The following is a 26708-nucleotide window of genomic DNA, read 5'->3' on the forward strand; positions in this document are numbered from 1 at the left end:
AGTCTTGGACTTAAACAATTATTTAAACTATCTTCCTACAATTTAAATGTTGTAGTTTGGTTTCATGTTTTTAGGAAATCTTGCTAGCTTTTAGGTGAAATTTAATTTCCCACTGTATCTTGTGTAAAAGCTGCCAGAAAGATTGGGTGATGCAGCAGCATCCATACACTAGCTGAGTGCTGAGAGTTCCTTCAGGCTGTCTTACTCTTTCAGCCCTGTTCTGAGCCCCAAGATTCAAAAATGCTTGCATAATTGGGTACTGTTTTGTGACTTATTAATTGCTCTCTTGGGTATATAGTTGCATGTGAGCCAGATTGGCTCCTTTCCCAGCTTGCATCACTGGCAGCTGTTTTGCTTGAGGCAGATGGCTTGTAAGAGAAGCACCCATAAATTAGGGCATTGCTACTTTTCTCAAACCATTCTGTGAGTGAGAACCTGATAAGATGACGTTTCAAAGTGTTTTCTTGTATGCCCTAATAAACTTCTTCCTGTCTAAACAGTACATTTTACAGTAATATTTTTTTTAAAGTGTTTCAGAGAAATGTAGATTCTACAATGGAGTCAGCATAAAAATCTTAAGAGCCATTGATGATGTTTTCTACACAAAAGATTGTTCTAGAAGATAAGAATATCAGAAAGGTGAAAGAGCCTTTATACTGAGAGTAAGAGCATTTCTAAGGGCTGTAGCTAGAGAAGAAATGGAATAACATGTTAAGAAAACATTAGTGGTCTACTCAAGAGTTTTAGACATATTTGCTTATAATATTTTTCTTCTGGAATTAATGCTCACAGTTCCCATGTGCTTCTGATACTTACACTTCCCGTGTGCATCTCATACTTACACTTCCCATATACAGTAATAGCTGTATTTCTACAAAACTTCTCCTAAGGAGAGAGGTAAAACTTGTGCAGTTTCCTTGTAGCCAAGCACTAGAATTCTTCTCCACCCATATGTTCATTCTGTAGTTGTGCTCATATCACTGCTCTGGCAACTGGAAAACTCCTTGCACGAGCAGGATCTAGGGACAAGCACACAAACCTTGCCGTACTGTGTATGTCTTCACCAATACAAACCAAAACTCTTATTCTATAATCTTAATTTCTTACAGCTACATAGCAATTTCAATCCAGAACAATTTGTTTCTTTTGTCTGTTTCTTCTTTTGTTTCTGTACTGCTGTATTTTTAAAGCAAATTACTTTTTTTTTTTTTCATTTTTCCTAGTTTGTTCCTCAAGGATTCTTCATTGTTGTTGACTATGCCTCCACTCCTCTAGTGGGTTTCAAGAGCCATCTTCACTCTAGTCTGCTTCTGAAATATGTGTTTCTAAGTACGTCTTTGCAGAAAGGCCTGCATTTGAGAAATGTGGTATTCGAATTGGATTCATACTCCAGGAAAAAAAGGATTACTAGAGGAAATATCAACAATTTCCTCTAGTGAAGACCTAAGCTTTTATGCTCTGATGGCAAGTTGGGAAGGTCTTTAAATGCAGATTAGGCCCAGATAGGTCTTGCATTACGAAGAAGGGAAAAATAATTGATCTCTAATTAAATTTAGCTTGGAGAAAATAGTTTTTCTTTCTTCCATGGGGAAACAAAACTCTTCAGATGAGCTGTCAGAGCTTTTGATCTATGATATTGGTCCAAACTGCCTTTATATGTGGACCGCTGTTAAATCTCTGTGCTTCATTGCCTTCTTGCCTTACCTTGAAGACGTACTCAGAAGCATCTCTGCTCACAAATCAGTCACAGAACCAAACTGTGCTTATCATGCTGTTGTTTATAAATCACGTTTTAGTTGTTTAATGATTTAAGTCACTTAGCTTCTGTGGTTATGACAAGCGTTGGATTATTTGTTTTTCATGTTTTTAATTTTCTCTAAATGCCAGATTTTCTCATTTCACTTCTGAGAGGAAATGCTGAAATATAATGGTGGTCTTTCTGCTCTGCTGAACTTGTTGTATAATTCCTCTTTGTATGTGTGAGAGACACTGTGGGTGTGTGTATATTCTTTTGAAGGAGAGAAGGATGTTGGAATTTGGAGATAGATATGAGCTCTCTCTTGCACTGTGTTCAAATCAAAATTATTCATTTCTTTCTAAACTACATTAATCTGGGGAGGCTGGGCTTTCACAACATGCTCCTTCACAGCATGTAGAAGTGAAGTGATTTAGAGCACTCAAGTTAGCATGCATATGACATAATCTAGATCAAATATTTCAAACAATCACACATTTTCTCTTTCAACTGAAATTAGCTACTGTGAAAAGACCCAGATGTTCTCCTAAAAAACAGGCTCTAAATTAAACCTGTCAGTAGTTATGGGCTGGGTGTAGAAATTACTACGATCTGTTTTATGTTGTATGTAAGGAAGGAATAAAAATAGTCCCTTTGGGACCCATGTTTCATAGCTTTGAGTGTCTCCCCCCGGCCCCTGCCTTTTTTTTTTTTTTTTTTAATCTCTGTTGTTAAAGCATAACTTGAATGCTTTTACTTCTTCAGTGTTAAGAGAGAGTTTTGGCAATTGGTGGCGTAATTGGAATGAGGGCAACTGTGATCACAGAGCTCCAAATCAGGAGTGTCCTTTTGTGGTTGTATTGACTGGAGTCAGTAATTGGTCTCAAATGGTTGTCACTTCAAACAGATGTCTACGTACCTGTCTTTACTAACCAAGAAAGCACCACTGCAAAGTGTAGGCCAGGAAATTTCAAATCATAGCTCTGAAGGAAAGAGGGGTTTGAAACAAAGACAAGCTTTGCTTTTCTCTCTGTTAAAATGTGGAAGTAGGAAAAAAGGAAGTTAACATAAAAGGCTGTTAGCAATTTTCAGGGTTTTTTAGTCCGTCTCCCTCAAAATCTGAGAGAGATTTATGGTTTGTTTGTTTTTCCTGCCATCTACTTCCTACTGACTGATCTCTGGGTCAGATTCTCTGGTAATACTTATGGCAATTAGCCTATGTCTTGCTGATCTAATTGCCCTTATAGGCCAGCTGACTGTCCTTGGCAAAAAGAAACACAACAAAGTTAGACAGTATGAACAGACAGACTGAAGAAAGAGCCGGGGCGGGGGGCAAGAAACCATAGAAGAAATTGTACCTTCTTTCCATTTATTTCAGACAAGGTTCTGTCAACCTGTTTTTATATTTCTGAGTTTATGGCTCCTGACTTTAATCCCATTCTTCTCTTTGAAAAATTTGGTCTGTAAAGTGTCTTTATTTTCAACAAAATTCCTGGTATATAAACAGAAATGTCAGTGATTGCCTATAACAATGGAGAATCTAAATAGCATAAATAGAAGCTTTCTATGTAAAATTTGTTTCCTTTTGTCTTAAATACTAATTATTTTCTATAATCAAGTTGCAGTAAGGAGAGAGGTGTTCTGCATCTTCTGCCTACTACTTCTTAAGGGAATAAGTTATTGGTTTTTTTGGTTATCCTCACTTCCAAACATTGCTGCTTGAATATGAACATTAAAGCAGTTTGTTATGCTATTTGCAGTTGGATAAAGAAAATACTGCAGTGTGAGACATGATGAAATCTAGCATGGCTCAGAAGAACTCATACCCTTCACTTGAAGATTTGCTGTTCTCTCTTCTCCTGTCATATGACCATCTTTATTTAAGAGGACGCACAAGCTTATTTTAAAACTGTTCTCTCAGGTTATTTGATCCAACACAGTGGAAAGTGCTGGTATGATCATTAGCCATCACCATTGAATTAAAGAGTAAGCAATTATGTAGACAGAGCAGATCACAGACCTTTGTATGACAATCTGGGCAGTCAGGAAAATGTGTAACTGTGAAATAATTCTATTGAAAGCAAATAGCGAGTTAAGTAATGGTAATTTAGAATCTCACCAGAATATTAGTCATACCTTATTTCTCTGTTCTTCTCCCGAAGGTGATGCTCATCTTGTTTCTCTCCAAACAGAGAGAAATTTTCTCTCCAAATTTTTGGAGATATAACAAATGGGGAAAGGACTGAAGTTGTTTTCATTCAAGACAGTAATAAATACTTTTGAACTTAGAACTTCAGATGCAGCCTCCGAAGGACACTTGCTACGTATAAGGAAAGTGCTAATTTCCTCCAGAATTCTTAGACATCTTTCTGAATTTGGTTTCTTTTAAGCCCGTTCAGTGATACAGTGCTCAGTTTAGAGACATATTCTTTTGTCCTTTAGGACAGTGATAGTACAGTTGTGGCAGTGCCTGTCTTGCTCAGTTTAGACTTGCAATTTACTTTGCCAATCAAAAGTAGGCTTTATTCAGATGTACTGCTAATAAATTCATTAACTTGTTTGTTTAGTGAAGTATGATCATGGGTGTATTCTCAGGTTTGTTGGCTTGCTGTTTGCAGCTTGGTTCGGTTTTGTGTTTATTTTAATATTTGATGTTACATTCTAGTGTTTGGGGTTCTGTGCTGCTGAGAACACTGCTCTTCTCCTTGTTTGTCACCGTTGAACCGCCCTGAATGTTTTGAACTAGCAGCCTGATATTCACATTTTGAAAGTGTAAAGAGAAATGAAATTGAGATATATCTATTGAAAGAGCAAAATTTCTGAGCTTATGTTTTTCAGTAGATTTTCTGAGCATTTCTGCATTTCTGTTGCATTTCTGCAACATTGGTGATTTTTCTTCATTTATTTTGTTGCTACTTACAGCTTACTGATGCTTTACTATGACAGATGTGATAGACAGTAGTGCCATGATATGTTTTAAGAAACTTGCATGGTGTGTTTAGGTACTTCATATGCATGTTTCTGTAAATATATATGTATACACACACACTAATATATATAAAGCCTGAAAAGGAAATGATCAGTCTTATCTCTAAGTTTTGAAGAAGATATGTAAGTAGTTTTTGGTGAAGGAGAGCTGGGTCATTAGGGTCATTTATTCTGCAAAAGGAACAAGAGGATTAAGTCTTGCATTTGAGCCATAACCAAATCTGGTGGGATAGGTTCAGATTTATAATAGTTTGTATCAAGTATAGGGAATGACTTGGTTGTGTGGAACTTTCTGGAGGGAGTGGGAAACTGCTGCTGCCCTTGGGAACATGTTGGGAATTTGGGCAGGGGGAGAGGAGAAGCTTTCAGACTACTAGGGTGGAGGAAGAATGAGATTTACAGAAAGGAGCTGGCAGCCTGCAGTTCAAAGACAGAGGAACAAATCCATGACCCAAGCCTTGGAAGGAAACTTCCCATGGATACAGAAGGACAGTATGGTTTGCAACCAGGAAAACTGCTGAGATGGGTCCATTTTTATAATTACTCGTTTTGCATTAATTGGAGATCAACCTGGTCTATTGATCCCAGGTTTTTCATCTTTAATAACAATCAGAAGTAGCATTTATTTCAGAAGTGGATTTTTCCCTTCTGGGGTTCTCTGCCAGGTTCTGTCAAACTGCAGCTTGGGCCTCCTTAGCCAGAGGATGATGTGTCTGGGCCGTGGCTAGTAGCCACGGGTTGACCAGTCTCAGGGAACTTCTTTTGAAATATCTTTGGTTAAACTTGGCTTCTGTAAAAACCTGCAGCAGGGAGTGTGATAATTTAACGATGCAGTGTAAGAGAAACACCCTCTTTGGCATGTTTTAAGCCTGCTGCCAGCTGATCTAACAACATGGCCCTCACTCGTACTTGTGAACAATAGTGACTAGCCATTCCTTATTTACCTTCTCCATAACACTGGTAGCTACGGAGCGCTGTTATACCCCTCTGTTTTCTTCACACTTGACGGATCCCAGTCTGTGTAGCTCCTCACAGTAGAAGCTGCTCTATAACTTTGATTTGTCTTATTATCCTGTCCTTTTTTATTTCTTCCATATTTCTATGTTTACACCCACTTATATTGTGGATGTAGCACGGACTTATGCAGTGGCTGTGGCTTTTCTGTATTGTCTAATCTTTCTTTTCTAATATTTCACTAAAATCTTTGAGCACTGGGCTGATGCAAATGACTTCAAGATCTCTTTCCTGGCTGATCTTCCTGATATTTCCTGGCAGTACAAACCCAGTTTTCTGTATATATAGTTAAAATTTATTTTTGTTCTCAGCATTTGTTCATTAGTTATCACTGAGTTTCATCAGTGTTTTATTGCCTGTTTACTCATTATGTTATCATCTTTTGATGCTTTTTCACAATCTTCTCCGACTATCCTCGGAAACTGTATGTCAACAGAATGTTGACACCTCAGTTTTTTATTGCCTTTTCAAATCACTTTATGAGAGGGTTGACTAGTATAGATCCCAGCCTGAATCTTTGAGGAAGTCCATTTTGATTTGTTTTTCTTTTGTGTGAACTTTCTACTGGTATTCTTTGCTTTGTACGTTTTAACAAGTTCCTAATCCAGAAGAGAGCTTTCTGTTTCTTTCTGTGTCTGTGTGGTTTCTTCAAGAGCATTAATGGGAGACCATGTCAAAGTTTTTTTGCAAATCAAAGTACACTGGCTGGCTGGTTCACTTTTAATCAGTGTGCACCGTCTGTTTCAGAGTCCAGTAGGTTTATAGGATGTGGAATCCATGTATGAAAATTCTACTGATTCTCTGCTAATATTTCATTTAAATATTTAAATAGTCTAAACTCAAAATCTATAAATTCATTTTTTAAAAATTTAATTTTTTTTTCCTTCCAGTTCTTGCCCATTTCCTCTTATAGCTTCCCCACATTCATCTGCATCCCTTTAAAAGGTGATGTTATACTCGGTGCTTTCTGTTCCTCTGGTACAAGACACAATGTGCAATTGGTTCTACTATGCAGTATAGATTTTACTCATTTGAAGGTTACTATAATAAAATCTTATCTTTCATGTGTTGGATTGGGCATGAATAAATATTTGATTATTTATTTTGGCCAGTCTTCATCCTAGTTTAATTTGTATGTGTTTTACAAGGGTGTTTGATTAATATATGCATTTTGAATGTTATAAGTTAACTGATAAATTCAAAACACTCAAGTGAGGAAGAAATTCTAATGGCCACATTTCATTAGATGCTGTGAAAGATATTTGTTAGTATTAATTTCAGAATGAAATCTGTAATTACTGTAATTAAAAAAAAATTTTTGGCTTTTAAAGCATAAGGTGGATAGTTTCCAGGTTTAAGAGACATGAATAACTATACAATTATTTGTCTTTCTCATAAAGATCATGAAGGTGTATTTTATTTATTTAATGGAATAGACTATTACGGTGGTCTGATAGGTATTCCTTTGTAAAAGCTTTTTTTCATGTCTCATTGAGACAGTATTTTTCTAGTCAGATAGTGCTGAGAACCTCAGTGTCCCATACTTTTTCTATGGCTAGTGTTAGTTTTAAATTCAAGGCATCTTCTTTTCTGCTTTTAGGAAAAAAAACTTGAAAAGGATGAAAAATTCTAGGATAAGCTAGTTGAGAGTTGAATTTATTGGAAAGAATATAGAAGTAGACACAGATGAATGTAGGCTCTTTTTGTTGGGTTCATCATATTAATAACTATTTTGAAAAATATAGTCCAAAAGAGACTTCATAGCAAGTACCCTAAAAGCTATTAGAAAAAGAGAAATGGAAGAATTACTGGTATTCACCAGGGAAAAGTTACTTAGCATGTATTTGTAATACATGATGGATTTATTGGGTATGCTGTGCTGCAAGCTGGTCATAAATAATACTTGTACCAAATGGCAAATGATATTCTCACTGCAAATTTTGTAATTTTGGGACCTTTATGTAATTTTCACAGTTCTGATGAATTTGCTAAGTGTCTTGCAGTTTAAAAGAACATCACAATACTTTTCTGCTTGTATAGAAAAGGCTGGAGAGCTGTTCTTGTTATTGTACAATCACTGGAAGATACTTGACCCATCTTGACCTCCTTCTTTCATGTTAGTTTCTCCATTTGAGTCATGCTGCCAAAATGAAAAAGTTTTTTGTTAACTGAGTATGTTTAAGATCAACTCAACTTGATACATTGCAAGTCTTTTATTTATTTATTTTTGTTTGTTTGTTTGTTTGTTTTTATTTGGGGGGAGGGGGGTGTAGGGAGTAGAGGGGCATATCAATTCCAGTCATCAAAATCCTAGAAAAACCTGACATAGAAACAGAAGCTTGTATGTTATTCAGAATAAGTAACAAGTCAATTTCACTGTTTTTCACTTTTGTGCTAGGATTTTACCAGTCTGTGTTGAGAAACCTTTGCAGTAAGAATGTTGTAACTAGCAGTAACCTGTGGTCTGTGCATGGGGTAGCAAAGTGGCTTGGAGAATTTAGAAGTCAAAACACTGGAGTGAAAACGGGCTTTTGGGTATAATTTTCCATTACCTTTGATTATAGTTGGTTATACAGTTATATCTTCACGTGTGAGAGAGTACTGAGAGTTTGAACAGAAGAATGGAACATAATTTATGAAAAGGCTAAAGAAGAAAACCTGTGGTTTTGGAGATGCTGATTGCAGGAGGAAATTTTGTCAAAGCCAATCTTTTTTTTTTTTTTGATGGAAATGTACCTTAATTTACCGCATTAACAGAGAGTGAAATTCAACTTAAGTCTACATAAGTCAATCAATTCCAGAAGGATGTGCTATTAAATGTTATAAAAACATAACATTTCACAACAACTTCTGGAGTCTTACAATATTTTTTCCCTCTTAACTGAAATCTGAGCTTGTTCAGCACTCAGTATTTTCATTCACAACTTTGTTGCAGCATGATTAGTAACTGGTAACAATTACCAAGGTATGCTGCCTGCGTTATCTCTTCCTAGAAGAAGGAGTTTATCACAAAGCAAGGTGGAATCAGGCATATGGTCCTCTTGAAATGCTGTGGGGAATCCTTTATTAACATTGCACTTGCAAGGTTTGTTATAAAAAGTTATTTGTGCAATAAGAGCATAGATAAAAGCACAAAAACAACCAACCAACCAAAAAAACCCAACACCAGTTATCTGAGCAAGACCCATAAACAGTTATCTGCGCAAAGCTCAGCATTTTGGGGACAAAGTGGATCTCACCAAGTAGTTTTTTTTAAGCTAGTCTTCTAACGTTTTAAAATAATAATCCCCCCCCCCCCCCCCCCCCAGTTGCTTAGGAAGATGCCAGCTAAAATACATGAATACACTACAGAAAAATAAATCGGCACTTTCTGTAGAATGCTGCAATTTGCGTTCCCTCATTCTTCTCAGCTTCTGACAGCAATCTGTATTACGTTCTTCAGAGTTTCAATATTTTTCTCCCAGGAGAGCTCATCTTATATTTCCTGGCACTGCAGCCAGAAACTTGTCAGTAAGATATTTTTTAATACCGATTTAACTTTCTCTAACACAATTACTCTTGTAATCAGAATGATAATTACAGTCTTTCATCTGTTTTTAAGTTGTTATTTTTAATTCTTTAGCTTGAGCAACTGAGAATGTCATTAGTCCAATCCCCATGTATAACTTCCAACCATAGCACTACACCAATATTTATTTTCTCTCATGAAATAGTATCTTCTTTGGCTTCTTGACCGTCTTCTCCCAGCTTACTTCCCTAACTTTAATGTCTGTAATGTTACTTTTAGTCATCATCTTCCTTGACCGGGTAATTTATTGAAAGAAAAAAACAGTGATTTGTGTAAAGCTTGTATCTTGTGGCAATTCTGTTTAGAATATATAACAATGATTAATGCAATCATATTTAAAAAAAAAAAAAGTGGTGGTGTTTAGTAAATTAGTGTTTGTTGTTGTTTTTCTACATTGAAGGCGCTGTGTTTCTGAAGTGTAGCCTGGAGGATTTGAAAATACTGTCTCATCATCCAAAAAAATACTGTCTCTCGTGCCTGCAGGTAGCTGGAGAAGAACTGTAAGGTTTTGTAACAACGAATCATTCAGTGGGTAGTCTGCCAGAATGCAGTGCTGATTCCTTGCTGTAGGAATTCGAGGCCATTGAATGGAGCAGGTTGACAGATTCAAAAGGAAAAGGAACTTTGCATAATCTGTAAGTTGTGAAATGCTTTTGTGCATGATATCCTAACTGTCAGAAGTCTACATGGATTCTGAAAGAGTGATCAGAGATATGCAAAGACCAAAAAAATCAGTAAAGAATATTCTGAGAAATTGCAGATAGCTCAGGAATATTCTCATCTTGAGGTGGCTGTGATTGTCAGTGGCAAGATAGTGACTAGATGAACAGATACGGTCTAATTTACTTGGTGTGAACCATTCTCATGTTCCCTGGTAACTTTTGGCTGCAAGAGCTGTACAGCTTTAGTTTATGCTGCTTGTTGTAAAGCAGGAGTCGGAGAGAGCAGAGGACTGTGTTTTTGTGAGATTTTAAAGAGAAAGTTTTAATCGAGAATTTTTCACAAAGGTGCTTTTTCTCCTTTTCTTCAGCTCAGCACTTGAAAAAAAAACCCTACCCACCATCAAGTAACGGCCATATGAAGTAGTTTCTCTTAGTTTCCTATGGAAACAGATCTGAGATACATTCTCAAATCTCTAGTGTAATAGGTGGAAAAAAACACTTGATTTGAAAAAAATAAGTTAATAGAGGAAATCAGTTCATGTCTAAAGTGTTTTAGTTACTGCATTAAGAATCCATCCACATAAGACTAGTGCACATCCATCTATTGCAGAAGGATGAAATTTAAGGTTGCTGTCTCGGTCTGTTGCACTAGCAGAGTGTCAGCACACCAATAAAGGTGTGCTTTTACTGTGCATTATTTTTAATGTCCATAGGTAGATGTGAAAAGGATGCTTTGGGAACAGCTTCTAGATTATATTTTTCATAAAAGAAACACAACTTTAAAAATGGTTTTAGGTTTTGGATGACAGAAAGAGAAGTACAGAATGCCAGAACACCGGAGCAACTGCTGGATCAGAGATGGGAGCAGTAATCCACCTAGCGCTATTTCTTCCCTTTGATGGCGATTAGAACCACATGCTCCAAAGGAAAATGCTTGTAATGGGCAATTAAAGGATCTGCACATAGCAGGCTTTTTTTCCTCTGCCCTCCCTCCCCCAGTTGCCATAAATTACTGGTTGGCCTTTACTCTGACATGCAAGTCTGACAAAACCTAGAAGGAACAGGAAATGACCTAAGTGTGGTTTTAGCCAGTTTTTTTCATTAGCTACATAAAGGAGGGGGGAGAGGAAAGAAAAAACACACAGAAAAAAACCACTTTCCCTTAATAAGCAAAACACCTTTTAAACCTTTTCGAAACATTTGAAGATCTCATAAAATATCGAAAGGATGTTCTGAGCAAATAAAACAAACAAAAAAAAAAAAGAAAGAAAGAAAAGAGAAGAAATCTGTAAACTTTCTGCAACAAAGTGGAAGCTGACCTGCTGATACTCCTGGTTACAAAAGCAGAAGTATCATGTCTTGTTTAAAAAACAAAACAAAACCCAACCAACCAAACAACAAAAAAGTATTATTCCACCCACCTGTAAGCATTAATGTTAACTTTCTCAATAAGCCTGCTAAAGGCTTATTTGAAAGTTAACCTAACCTATCAGTGGAGCGTTTTTCCTCTGTTTTTGTATCTGGTGGGTATGTTGGAGTCTAGTGAAAACATTATGGTAGCCAGGCATCTGTGTGCTCCTGTCTCATTCTTATCTGTGCAGGCAAGTATGTTGCACATCCTATATAATGTATCAAATAGATATTTAATAAAACAAGTAGGAGCAACTCTCTTTCCATTGAAGGAATATTTTAGATTCCTTACAAAAGCGAGGATAATGCCTTTCATGAATGAGTTCAGTCAAGTCAGTGGAAGAGGCCAGGACGTGACCATGTCTCTTCACTATAAGCAGCCAGACCTCAGAACCAGGAAAGCACACTCGCTTTCTCCTCAAAGGGCGAGCCTATCTGCAGACTTCACAACCTGTTACCCATTTTACAGCCTTGGACACATAAATTGTATAGAGTCTGGAAGTGATAAGTGCTAGGATTCTAAAAAAATCCTATTTTTTATCCTGTCCCATTTATTTTCCTGGGAAGGTTTAGAGGTTAGTGAAATATCATCCTGACTCTAAATGCCTTAAGTATCATACTGAATGCTTTTCGAAGTGCCATATCTTGCCTTGTTTGTGATAATCTTCTCAAGTGGCTGTTGTTCTGGCTGCAGCAGGGTGTTGTCTTATCTAAGTAATGCTGCTGCTTTGACAAAGTCATTGTTTGGTTGTATCACCATTAGTCTTGTACAGAATATAACTTTACTTACTGGAATAGAGTTTTTCAAAATCTGCCATTTCTACACAGAGTAAAAAAAAATCGTACTAAATAAGATAGGACTTCTAGGTTATATGCTGCTGTGTTTGCTTTTGCATCATGAAACTACAGGGATTTATAAAGCCAATTGATTTTGAACTGTCACAAAAGAACATTTAAAAATAAAAGCAATGAACCTAGCATCAGTCTTGGTTGACAGGCAGTCATGAAAAGAAATGGATGTGTAATGCAACCTTTCTTGGATTTTTCAATAAATTAGTTTCTCATCTGGTTGTAGAATTCTGCTTTTGAATGAGGTGATGCTCTACAGAGTTGATTTCTGAATCAAGTTGCTATGGTGTTGGTTTCATTGTTTAGGTAATTCTCTGTTGGTTGCTATGGAAATGCTTATTTACGGAGCTGATGCCTAACCATGTCAGCCAGATGCTACTAGCAGCTGGGAACCTTTCATATGTCATCAATGAAAGACTTGGTCAGAAGTAGAAACTCATTTTTCTACTCACTTGTTCTCCAAGAAAATTTGAGAGCATGGAACGCAAATGGGTGCTGTCAAATCAGATGAGTTTTCTTCTTCCCAGCGAGCATTAGCAAGCACGCCGCATCTCCTGAGCGACATTGAAACCAACGCCTCCTGTTACCTGCGGTAGGCAATCAGACAGCACAGTCACTGATGTTAGCGGTGTGTATGGCCTCATATGGACTGCACACTTCAGCGCAGTAGGGTATGTGGCATATTTCTAAGTTATATTCTAGTTTGAAAACTGCTTTTTAGTTTTATAAGCTCTGAAACTTTTTTTGTAGTCACTGCATAAGCATGGATATTGTCTTTTGTATAACTCTGGAAAATTTATGCTTTTAAATGCATAAAAGTAGGTAATTCTTGACTAGTTAAGATATTATGGATTTGTATTTTATGTTAAGCTAAATTACTCTCAAAATATCATCACAGCTATGTACCTAATATAGTATGACTTGAGCATTAAAGCTGAAAAAAAATGTTTAAAAATGCTTGAGTGTCAATAGTAATTTCAGTGGTTCTAACTTGAGCAAAGTAAAACCTGTAAGCTTTTATTGTGCTTAAACTTTTAGAAGATTAAAATGCTCCTCAAAGAAGTCTTTAGCCAAAGGGAGCTGTGGCAGTCATGGGAAGAAGATCCAAAAGGATTCTCCCCCCAGCTTCTGGAACTCGCCCGTTACAGGCCCTGCGAACACTGGCTGCACCGTGATAGGAACATAACTTTCTGTATAGAAAAATATTCTAAAGAAACAAACAACCTCCCCCCCAAACTGCCATTTTTCTTTGACTGTTTTATCCCACTTTTCACCTGGTTTTTGTTTATTTAGGCTATAAGCTCCTAGGAAGAGTGATTTTATTTTTTTCCTTACTTTTCATTTGTAAAAATTACAATTGCTTGTTCCTGTTGCTGCGTGAACTATAAACTGTATTAGGAAAGGCCTTTAATGCTGTTAACTTGTGTACATTTTTAACAAATGTTTCTGGTGTTGCTAACAACATGTGCTTTGCCAAAGTGCCATGCTTAAGCTTTGGTAATTCTCAGGTTGTTATTCGACAATCAGCCTTTTTCTTTTCTTCTCATTTAGTTTCCTTCTTTTCTTTCTGTTCTCTTGTTCGTTTTCTCTCCCTTTCCTCTTCTTCCCTCCTCCTCCCCCCCCCCCCCCCCCCCCTTTCTTTTCTGTTTCTCCCAGTAAATTACAAATAGTGTCAGACTCACTGATTCTTAAACTCTTATGTTCAAATTGTAAGGCATTCCTCTGGAGTAATGGAAATGCTATTTTCATTGTTTGAGAAACTCAATATATAAACCAAAGATACCTGTCCAGGTCTCCATAGATCTGACTAAACATCCATCGAACTGAATATAGCAATTCATTCCTCAGAATAGTGACTCTAAGTTGGTTGTTAAGCTTTAACAGTTATTTTCCAGCCTTTTAACTTTATTTCCAGTGATGTAAATTCCCTCTGTGGTACTCTTAGTCTGGTTGACACGTTTCTGTTCAACCTAAAGCCATCCTCAGCCAACTGCGTCTAAATCAGAAAAGGCCACTTGTACTTCAAGTTCTTGTAAGCTGCTTTGTCTCATTTTAACTGCATTGAAATTTATTTTATAGACTAGACAGATTTGTTTAGTATATTTAAGCAGATACAGCCCCTGACTGTTAATGAACATACTGTTATAGGTGTTTGATTTTTGTTTGCTTGTTCGTTTTATTAACTTTATTTCAAAAACATGACCAGCTTGACAGGCAATTAGATAAAAACAGGAAAGTGTGCTCATTGCTCCAGGATGAGCAGGGAGTCTCCAGGATTAGCATCGGGCTGAGACGAGAATTTATCCTGCAGGCTGACTGGTAATTTGTTGTACATGATTTTGGGGGGGAAGGCTGTAGCTTTCTAACCTTACCGGAAATTCATAAGCATTATTAGAGCTCCCCACAATTTTGTTTTTGAAGGAGCTTGCGGTCCTGTGACTTTTGTGATGGTGGCACTGCAAATTGATGCTCGGAAGAGGTGTGTGAGTTGCTAAGCAGAGGTTTGCAATGTAGCTTGGAGCCTTAATGACTCAAGTCCCTCATAGGTCAGGTGTTTCTTGATGCAGGAGGTAAGGAAGAATGTTGTGTGCAAGTGGGTTACAAAATCTTGGTATTACAGAGCACAGATCTTTCTGCAACACGTCTAATGGTTGCAAAATCACAAATTGCTGAGGCTCTGCCTAAGACCTATTTTAAGGTCTGTTCACATTAAGTTAAAATAAACTGTACCCTTTTACTCCTGTTCTGCTCTAGGATTGACGGATTAATGCAATTCTGGGAATACTTTGTAACTTTCTACAGATGATCCACAGTAATTAATTAAAGGCTTAACTGCCAAACTCTCAAAAATAAAAATTCTGGAAATGCAGCTTTTTTTTTGTTTGTTTGTTTGTTTGTTTGTTTTTTTACTATGCCAGAGTGAAGTTGCAAGGCATGGTATTAAGCTAATTGAGCTAAATCTGGTGGGTAGTGAGAAAGTAAGTATAGCTTCCTTACAGGTACTTTCTGACTAGAATGGTAAGGAGTGAAACAGAGATGATTTTGTGAAAAGTAGAATTTATCAGCTGATAACCTTTAAAACTCATCCCTTCCCTCAAACCATTTCAGCTCTGCAGAAGGTCTGTGAAAGAATATGCTGCTGGTTTCTGTTCCTTTCTCTCCAAGTTGTTTTGGGGGCAGGCCTTCTGGATTTGAGTGCCATCTTGTGGTCTATTATCAGCTTCTAAGAAAAAGTAATAAACCCCCCTCTCATTATTAACCTGTGAGGTTTTGAGTAATACAGTGATTTACCAAGTTGTATTTACCATGGAAAAATATTTACTGTGGGGGGATTGGACTAGATGATCTTTCAAGGTCCCTTCAAATTCCTAACATTCTGTGATTGTGATCTACACTTTTTCGCTGTGCTTGGTGGAAGAGATTGTTACTTTGCACCTACAACTTTCATCAGCTAATTTAATTACTTCAGTGTGTGCCACATGGAAGGGGCCCTGAAAATTTTACAGCTAACATAGACTGTGCTATCCTGGTAGCTGCAGTGAAATAATATACCTGTCTTCTCTCAGGACATTTGGCTTTTAATTAATGGCAATGGATAATGAATTTATATATATATATGTATATATATATATATATATGTTGGTAACACGTAGGTGAATTTGTGTCTGTTTATTTCAAAACTGTTTTAGTTTGTTTTCTGTGAAAATTGAGATCAGTGGCAAAGCTCAATTCTTCTGGTTTAAATGCCAATAGAAAATTTTCAGTCATGAAACCAAGCTGTGAAATTTTTCATTCAAATAAAGTTGTGTGGAAAATTGTGTGGTGACCTGCCATTTAAAATAGCAATTCATTATTTGCATTGGAAGTAGATTTTGCATGAACTGTGTACGTTATTTTACCTTGTGTATACTGTATCAGTATAGGACACAAAGTTTAGCAGGAACACTCTTCACTGAGTATTTTATGCCTCTCAAACTTTGAACTTTTTTCTCTACCAGCGTAGAGCTAAAACAAAAAGGAAGCCTTTGAAATTCTTTAGTCCTATGATCGATTCTCCAAAATCTTAACAGCACAGCTTATATGAAAGTGTGTAAGTATATGTATGCACATCTGTATGCGTGCACAGACAGACATGCACACAAGAAAGATCCTGATGGCTGAAAGGATTAATAAAGGATGGGTTGTGTCATAAAAGGAGCTGCATTTAAAGGCTTGGTACAGAAACTTTCTGGAGTTAATAAAATGCCCATGCTGTTGCTAAGATCTTGCTTACAATAAGTAAATAAAATCAGCTAAGGTACCACGTTTCATATTAGAAGAGCTGGGGGAAGGGAAGCCTCCCATGTGTCCCGTAATGGAGGTTGCAAGCAAGCTGACAAGGTTGCTGATGCAGCTAACAAAACTCGTGCGGACACCCGGTCATCCTGGCTGGTTAAGACAAAAGTCAGTGAAGCGGATGGGCACAGTCACCATGCCCATGCTGAGCACACAATGAAACCACAAGGTCTAGCTATGTTTGACTTAAGTAAGCGTCAATCTGGAAAGAGAAACTTAAGAATGAAGAAGAGTTTTTTTCATTTTTTAAATTTTTTTTTTAACTGTCCAGCTGGACAACCAGGAGGTAAAAACCTTAATCTTTAAAATGATCTGGCTAAAACCTAATGCCTCATGCAAAATGGGTATGGCCAGGTAGTGTTGGTTGCAATTGTCACGCTCCTCACTGACAGGCTAACAGTTACCTTGTCTGTTTATTTTTTCAAGTCTTGATGTACGAGGCAAAGGTAGCTAGGTTAATCACAACCCAAAACCTCGAATTCTTGATTCTTGGGTCTAGATCTGCTCCCTTCATGTAATAAGGCCTTGTTATAGCGTAACTTGTTCCCAGTCTAAGCGCATGCCTAGCAATCAGTTTTCACAGCAAGTGGATGTCATCACTAATAACTTTAAATGTGATGTTTAATGGTGTCTGTGTGAAGGTAACAGAAAAGAAAAGGAGCCAGTGAATGCTGCCCTTGCCTGAGTGCCACTGATGCTCAGCCCGCAATTCTTTACACTTTCTACACCTTCTGCTGGACCAGTGCCAGTCTGGAACTTTGAGACTGCCTCATGAAAAGCTGTTAGTCTTGGGGGAACAAAACTAAACAGAGCTCTCACATATTTTATTAAAAAAAAAAAAAAAAAAAAAAAAGGCAGGGCGGGGGGAGGTAGGCAAACAAAAGTTCCAGGACTGCAGAATATGAACTAGCATGCAGGGATATTGATACCTCATTCATGATCTGTAGTTATAGATGGAAGAGAGGAAAAAAGGGTTGTCTTTATATTCATTTAATTTGTGAATGCATGTTGCGCAAATGAATTCATTTATCAGAATAATTAGAACCTTGTCTACCAGGATATTTTAGTGCCTGTCAAGAAGTCAGAAAGACTGAACACTCTTGAAACCTAACAGACATCTGAATTTAATTTCTTTTATGCTGTTTTGATTTTTGCTCCCTGTAGAAGAAAAGTTAAGTGAGCACTGTTGACATACTTGAAGCTGATAGTATCTTTAGATTGTGTTGCTGACGTTTCTTTGTGGGTTTGGTGGGTTTTGTGAAGTTATTTGGCACGTAGATCTGTAGCCATATTCAAGTAGAAACTAACAAAACACTCCTCCTGCAAGATAATGCTTTTTAAAATACAGATAAATTGTTTTTAACCTGAAGTACTGGGAAGCCTTTTGGTTTTATTTATTTATTTATTTATTTAAGCGAATGATGTTAATGTAGTGCTTTCTGAACAGAGTTTACAAAATTGCTACTGTTTGAATTGTTTTGAAAAGAAAACAAATGTTTTAAATTGCATTCTCTACGATATGTTTAAGAGAATAGAATATTAATGCAGCTGGTATAGATTGCTACAAGCTGTGAAATTCATGCAGTTGTGTTAAAGAACTATTTTTCTGCTTAGTTTCTATTTATATTTCCTACAATATATAAATACAATGAACTTATTTAACTTCTAGCCAATGTCATTACAGATTCTATATTTCATTAGATTTACAGAGCAGGGAAAAACAATAGTCACACAATCTGACCATGTGTACGTAATAGGTTGTTGTAATTTAATGTGACTAGTGACACTGGATCTGTGTAATAGGCATTTTTTTCCACAGAGCTGCTGCCGAAGTTCTGAATGGTGGACAAATAGTTGATGCAATGTATTAGAATTCTACCAAAACCTTCACAGTTGTAACTGTGAAAATAGGCCCAGAAAAAAATGCATGCAAATCAGTTTAGTTAAAGACTAAAGACATTCATTCAGAATGGTAATTTTATCAAAATCTGTATATTCATATGGAACGCTTATGTAGGGAAGTGCATGTACTGCCAGGAGATATTTGTTTTCGTAATTTCTGTGGATATATTTCTTTACTCCTTCTGTTGTATTTAATTTTTATTTAATATCTTAATGATGGAGAACAAATGTATAAAAAATGAGTTGGGACTTGGACTCAAAAAAGATCAAAATATTGCACAATATTTTAACATTTATTATTTGTAATATTTATTTTTTATTAAAAATATTGAAAATGAGCAAAATGTGAGTGCAAAATATTGTACTGGGAAGGTACTTGGACAAAGTGACAAAGATGGCCTGCTTTCTCAGCTGGAGAGCACTTGGTTGCTGCTTGCAGCCCATTTCACAGTTTAGTGTGCTAGTCAGTGCGAGGCCACCTCCAGTGATGCTAGTTCCCACCTTGACGGACTTAGCTGTATTAAGGACTTTTCCTGTTATGGACCCACTCATGCATGTGCATATCTCAGATGACTCTTCTCCCTTCTGCTGCTCCTCTTAGGAATTAAAAAGTGAAGGGCTTTTTCCTAGATTGTCCTCTAAAAAATAAATGTGTTCTGTGAGCAACAGAAATAGCAAATGATGATTTTTAGGGCTTTCTGTCCACCTTTCACCCCGTACCTCTGTCACAATATCTCAGCTTCCTTACATTCAGTGTTTCCTCTGAGCCTCCTCTGACCAAAATGGCCAATAAAATATTATGACTCATGAGTATGTAGGCTCCCCTGTTGGTCAGATGAGTCAAAAAGTTATGGGACAAGAAAAAGATGGAGGAACCAGACAGGCAGTTTGGTTGCTCAATTATATAATATATATGCTCAGTCTTCTATTTATATAAATATATATGTCCGCCCCATATGTAAAATATTATTTATAAATATATATAACTTTTGTAGAAATTCTTGTCTAAATATCTGTCCTACCACGGAATTGCTAGCTTCCATCTATCGGCTGTTGCAGGGTCCTTGTTCATGTATGTTAATAAACTATATAAAGATTCTATAATTGGAGTAATAAGTGAGCTTAAATGAAAATTAGAGGTTCAAACCTGCAGAAATTTGTGTTGGTAATCCCATGTATGCAGAACCATTTGAAAAATTTCAGTGGCTTCTTTTTGAACACTTTTTTGACAAGCTAGGTAAAATACATGGGAAAACTTTTGTTCTCCTCATGCATTTTTTGTAGGATTTTAATATTGTAGTATTTTTAGTTTTCTTTTTTAAAGAAAAGTCTTTCATCTGTTTTTATATTTTCCCATTTTTTTCTTAAAATTTTATTTACAGTTTCTTAAATTGTTATTCACAATTATTATTTAGTTTTTAGTTATTATTTAGTTATTTAGTATTTAGTTAGTATTTAGTTATTATTTTAGTTATAGTATTTAGTTATTATTTAGAATTTAGTTATTCTAAAAAAGTTATTCACAACTGTGTCAAATATTCTATGAATTATATTTTTCATAGATTTAGCAAAATTTCAATTTGTAAAAATTCTGAAACATAAATTTGTTGATGAGGATGTTTAAAGTATTTCCTAATCATGAAATTTATGGGATTTTCCTAAAAATAGAATTGCAGTGAATTTCTACAGTTAGAAATTCCTGGGACTAAATTAAAACAAATGCTGTGCTATAAGCTGTTCCTTTCATGGATTTGAAAATTAATGCAAAGTGTTTCCTCTAACTTGTGTTTTTACTGTTGTGAGCTTATTGCAGCAGTTTATTTTATTAGTACAGGTATTTACTTGTAAATTCACTTTAATGTTGAGACACCTATTATATTAGTTTTTTTACTCTATGCTTGTGTACTTCATGTAGGAAGTTCTACTGTGAGATTTGTCAAGCCTGGTACAGCTCACATCCTGAAGGGAAAAGCATATGCTATCATGCTTCTTTTTTCTCACTACCTTTGGAGTATATTTTATAGTTTAAGGAGGAAAACATTATTGATACACTTTTCCTTTCCCAAGTCTAGTAGCTATATACTGGTTCTCTTGATAATTTACCTACGTTTATAAAATATATTGGAGATTTTAGAATAGATTTGCTTATATAAGTCTAGGTGAATAGAAACAGGGAAGCTCTATCACCGAATAATTTAGTGTGTGTCTCAGATGTTCTGTCAACAATCCAGAAATATTGAAATAAGTCTATATATTTATGTCATCATCAAGACGTCTCTGTCATACACAATTTCTTCAAATGTTTCTTTAGGACTTCTGCTGTGGTAGCATTAACTGAGAAAATGACCTCATTTTCATATGAAAAAACATGAAGAAAGAAGCATTTTATGTTACCTCATGTAATCCAGATTTATTCTGTATTAACGTATCACCTGTTACTCTTTTTTTTTTTTTTTATACAGATGATACTTTGGGATTGGGATTTGAAGCAATGGTACAAGCCCTATTACCAGGTCAGTGTGTTATGAATTTAATTATTCTTTTATGAATTTGTCTGAGTACAGACTTCTCTGTAAACTGTTAGATTTATCTATGGATATTTTCGTTACCGAAGTTGTCCTAGTACTTTCTAGCTCTACGTATCTATGTAGCAGTAACTAACTATTTAGCAGTCTGACCAAGGTGACAAGGATCTGATTTTGGTGGTGTACATGAGACCAATATCAAACCCAGTTAATATGGGAGTGTGGGGGGATTTTTGTTGTTTTTGTTTTGTTTTGTTTAAACAGTCATTAGCATAAGGTTAGGGAGTGATTCTCCAGCTATGTCATCAAGCTCAGGCCCACAAGGATCTCACCTTTCTTCCTGATTGCTTGTTTCTCTTTCTCTTTCTTGTGTCAGTACTGGCATCTAATTAGCTATTACTGCTCATCTTCAGGGAGCTTTGCCAAATAAAAACTAATGATAGTTTTTGATAAATTTTTTAGGATTTGTTTCAGTAGATTTAGAAATAATAACAATAATGAGGTTGTAGAAGTGGTACCTCTGTGAAGGTCTTTTAAATTTTTTTCCACCAAATTTTCTGTTGGTATTGGAATACTTAATATGGAATACTAAATTTAATTCTAAGAAAAAATAATAAAAAAAATGAGAGAAGAATAATTGAGACAGGTTCTTTATTTTAAAAAGAGAAAAATAAACTTGTAGCTAGCTTTGAATTCTGAAATATTTATCTTATTGCATGAGAAATATTTGCAAAAAATTTTTGAGGTATTGTCTATTGTTTTTCTGTAAAAGAAAATTATTTTCTTTATTTTTTAACTTGTAATTGGGATAAGATGCTTATTTAAAACTTAAAACGAAGTGAAACTATTTGTCATGTTGATAGTTTGCAACAATTCCATCTGTTTTAGAATGTTGGCAGTGGAAATGGAGTTGATCTTTCAGTACTAAATGAGGCTCGGAGCATGCTAACAGACCTCCTGACTGACCCATCCCTTCCACCGCAAGTGATTTCTTCCCTTCGAAGCATTAATAGTTTGATTGGTGCATTCTCAGCCACATGCAGGCCAAAGGCCAATCCATTCACACCATTTCCTGGTTTCTTCCCATGTCCTGAAGTAGAAGATCCTGCTGAAAAGGGAGACCGAAAGCTGTTCAAGGTCAAATGACTTTAATTGTCACTATCTATATGTGTTGCAATTTAAAAAAAAAAAAAAAGAAAAAATCATCTGGAAACAATGCTTCTGTATGTATAGCAGCTTCATTGCTGAGTACCTGCACTATGCTTAAAGTCAAAAGAAAGAAGATGTGAAAATTCGTTTTCTGAAATGCAGATGTATGCCAAGGTGCAAATTCAAATGATTGATGGGTAGACAGGTAAAAAGCACCTGTCTGCATTCTGAACACACTTTCTCAAAATAAACACAGGGTTTAAAAAAAAAAAAGCAAATATTGTTAGAACACAATATTTTCATATTTTCTTCTTAGATGGGTTAAACAGGGCTGTTCTTATTTCTCTTGCATTCTTGCTCTAACAATTGTTAGATATGTTGACTAACCAATTACATTTTTTTTCAAAATAAATTCATTTTTTGTAAACATCAAATTAACCATCAAACAGAAGTAAATCAGCTATGTAAAACATTCACTTCTTCCTACGGAGCACATCACATTGTGGGGCGAGTGTGTAAATCTATTTATTATACGACACATTAAGGAACATGGTGGAAAAACATTCAAATGTACAAACTCAGCTGTGGTGCACCAGAGCTAATAATTCTAGAGTTGCATGGTGCTGACAGCTCGAAACTGGTTATTGCAGAGGCTGGTGCAGGAAGTCCCTGCGCTGCAAGTGCTTCTACTTCCAGGCAGTGGGCAGGTTGCCCCAAACTGCTCAGCTTGTTGGCTTAGTATTTCAGGGTCAGATAAACTGCTTCATGAGCCAGATTCAGTGCAGGTATTGGGGACTTATTTCAATATTGTGCTAACACACGTGCTTGTTTCAGGGAGTGGACTTTTCTCTTTCGCTGTTGGGGATTTTCAGCTGTGCTCCTCGTGTTACAAGAGAGCACACAGGTTGGATTGATATGGTCCACTGACACAGAAGTCCATTCTAAGCCTGAGAGCACATAGTGCTCAATGTTGCGTTATAACCAAAGGCTGGGCTCAAACAATTTGCCTGCTTTCCCTGGGCTAAATGCCCAGGGTAGAGGAATTTTTGAGTTTGCTTTACAATTACAACTGTTTCCTCTACTTTTCTGGAGATTGTCTTAAGACATCAGTCCATTCTATCTTTGTTAGACAATTCATATATGCAGTGTGCCGTCGCTGCCAACCAAGCTACTTACTGCATACAACTTCATATTTGACAGATTTCAGATATACATTTTGATTTTGTTTGCTTACACTATTTCTGCCTAGCAAATCGCTCTTCAAGAGTGCATGGCTTAGTTGACTCCTGTTGCTCCCTGTCTGAAGATTTTGCTGTAACTGGTTTAGGTAGGTTAGCAGAATATGCTCCTCTGGTTCTCCTTGTAGTAGAGCTGACTGGTTAAGGACTACTGCAGGTTTCTGTGGGATATGGTGGTCCTTATTCTGTCCAGTTCCACCTTTCTGGCTGTGCCTACTGCTTTTTGCAGCAAAGCAAACAGGGTCAAGGTGCATCTCATATCAAAGACTCAAAGCAGTCTGATTTTTCAGGGTGAGAAACTAGTCGTGTGTGTCAACAGCTTCATTTTTTTGAAGTATATAGTAGTGAGTTAAGTATGATCTTTGATCAACTGATGAAGCTTAAATTGCAAAGTCAGTATTTCTGCAAACCTTCTGAAGAGCTAGTATCCAAGGGTCACCTGTCCTCATACATGACCCTGCAGACCTTATTCAATATTGCAAGTATCCCTTTGTGTTTTTTGCTTTACATACTTTTTCCTGGCATCCTTTTTTTTTCCCTCTCCTTTGTGAGGTCTAGTTCCATGTATCTGAATTATGTGGAACACCCCCACCTCCTCACCGCTCATTGTGTGACCAAGTTTAGGGGCAAGTTCACATGTGGATTGTGGACTGAATGCAGTAAGATTTCTTAAATTTTATTAGAATGCAATGCATAGGTTTTCTGCGCAATGAAGGCAGATATGCCAGAGCTAGCTTTGCAGTTTCAGTTCAGTGATCTTATTTCTGTTACTTAGCTTCTCTTAGTTAATATTTAAACATGGCTATACATTTTTGGGTGTAGTGCTGTAAGGCACAGCTAGGAAGTCCTGAGTTATTTCCGTACCAGAACCATTTTGAGTGCTGTTGTCCTGCAACAGAGGGCTTTGTGTCCAAGTACAATGGTGATTCCATGTGTTTGGGCTGCAGCATGTCTAAACTAACATAGCTTCAAGGCTGAGAATGGAGAGGTGTCTGGGAAGCCTCCTTGGAGCTGTGATGCCAGTATGCAAACAGAGAGGGAGCCCTGATGTTACGCAGCCTGATGATACACAGCTGACCCTGTGTATTGTGCATTGCCCCTTCAATATGTTCCACAGTACATGCATTGTCCTTTCCATATGGCCCACAATACAAGCATTGTCAATTTTTAGTATCTGAGCTATTGCCATCTCAGGCTATCCTGGATGCTGGAGAGCTGGTTGTGTAGCCATACAACTGAAATGGGTAGAAAGATTATCCATAATCCTACATCAATCCTACATCAATTGACCATCTCTAGATGACCTCCATTTTTAAAAGCACGTGAAGAGTAATTATTGGACCATGTGGATTTCAAAGTACAAGTACCTTTACATATTTTAATTTGGGAAAAGAAAACAAAATTATTTGCAATGAGCAAAATAATTTTAAATTTTTTGATTTTGATTTTTTGATTTTCTTAATCAGTAAGAGTGAATATGAGATACCTTGCTTCCTGTTTCACTATAAATGATTAACAATAAAGTGTCACATCCTATCTTCAGAAAGTATATAAAGTTTTTTTGTTTAATTTCAATTATGTAAATTTTAACTATAATTAAATTATTCAATAGGGATTAAATAGCAGGAATAGCCTACCAACACCACAGCTGAGACGAGCTTCAGGAGTTTCTGGCATTCCACCTATAGAATCGCAACCTTCTAGATGGGAACGGAGTAACAGTAAGAGATCTCATCAGGAATATAACACATCAAGGTAAGCACCTAACCAGGTTTTAGGGGTAGAATAATAAATGTTGTTCTTCAAAAATATCAATTATCTGTAATGTTGGCACTTGTCAGGGGAAGTATTTAATATAAATTGTAGTATTTAAATGTAAATTTAGTATTTATTCTTGTAGTTGAATTAAGTCTCCCAATTCTGACAGCATAAATTGGAAAACATTTCAAGTTAGTAATATACTATACTTTTGTAACTCTGGTCCCAACTAGAAATCAGGTTGTTCTGAGGTTGAATGGTGTGCCCTGTTGCACTGAGTGGGACTGCATATCAGTTTTAGTAGGAAATGAAAACTAAGTCCAAAAAAATTTCTTTTGCAATTGTGTAAACTCTAAATCATTACTGACTTTATCTTCTTCCTTTTTATTTAAAATAGGTATCACTTTCCAACTTCCACATATCCAAAAACTGTATTTCTAATTAAAAGGATTACATAACCTTCTTGTATTTGGTAGCCACTGCTGTGTGTATTGCAACATTTCTTATTCATACAGTTATCAAGCAAGCATTAAAGCATAGTGAGAAAGTATGCCTGTCTCTTCTTGTCAGTCAGCGTGACACACACACTGAAAAAAAGCTTTTATTTCTAAAATTAACTTTGTGTTTTGAATTAGGAATAAAATTAATATACATTTTTTCTTTTTGTTTAGTGTTGCGTATCGAAGTGAAACTTCTTGCATAATTTAAATGTGTGGTTTTACTTGATATCTTGTGAGAAAAGTGCAACAAATTTGAAATTGTGATGCAGCTTAAATTAATTTAAAAAAGCTTTTTGCATAACTCTACCTTTTAAGATTAATGGTTTATATAGAGATTGTAAGGTAAGTAAATAGATGCCTTTTAAAAAGAATGTGAGGTATATTTGACGATCACTGGTAGTGGATGAATGTTTATATACACATGTCCAGTAATTTATTAATCAAGATAATATTTCACTTTACAGTGAGCCATTTAAACAATTTGGCACTTGTCAGTAGCTTTTACTTCTCCCTTGAAAAAAAAATACATGCTTTATGTTTTTATGAATGTTGTGGTTTAACCCGGCCAGCAGCTAAACACCACACAGCCGTTCGCTCACCCTTCCCCCTCCCTCTCTGGGATGGGGGAGAGAAACGGGAAAGTGAAGCCGGTGAGTTGAGATAAAGACAGTTTATTAAGACAGGAATATAATAATAACAATAATAATAATAATAGTGATAATGATAATAGTATTAATAATAATAATGTTTAAGAAAACAAGTGATGCACAATGCAATTGCTCACCACCTGCTGACCGATGCCCAGCCTATCCCCGAGCAGCCGGCCCCCCACCCCGGCCAGCCACCCCTATATATTGTTTAGCATGACGTCAGATGGTATGGAATACCCCTTTGGCCAGTTTGGGTCAGCTGTCCTGGGTCTGTCCCCTCCCAGCTCCTGCTGCACCCCCAGCCTGCTCGCTGGCAGGACAGAGCGAGAAGCCGAAAAGTCCTTGGCCTGGTGTAAACACTGCTCTGCAACAATTAAAACATCAGCATGTTATCAGCGCTCTTCTCATCCTAATCCAAAACATAG

General features: G+C 36.5%; 1 protein-coding gene across 2 annotated transcripts in view; it reads left to right on the forward strand.

The window, feature by feature from the left end:
* Nucleotides 1–26708, forward strand: part of PDE3B (phosphodiesterase 3B) — an 89155-nt gene that overhangs the window by 45202 nt on the left and 17245 nt on the right. The window contains exons 2-4 of one of the 2 annotated variants that reach the window (XM_013189132.3): nt 20926–20976; nt 21877–22125; nt 24988–25130. In XM_013189132.3, coding sequence (XP_013044586.2) covers nt 20926–20976; nt 21877–22125; nt 24988–25130 — 443 coding nt within the window. The remainder of the gene's footprint in view (nt 1–20925; nt 20977–21876; nt 22126–24987; nt 25131–26708) is intronic. The other variant, XM_048069932.2, reaches the window with a different exon arrangement.

The sequence above is a fragment of the Anser cygnoides genome, chromosome 5, assembly GCF_040182565.1.
Source record: "Anser cygnoides isolate HZ-2024a breed goose chromosome 5, Taihu_goose_T2T_genome, whole genome shotgun sequence".
Lineage (NCBI taxonomy): Eukaryota > Metazoa > Chordata > Aves > Anseriformes > Anatidae > Anser > Anser cygnoides.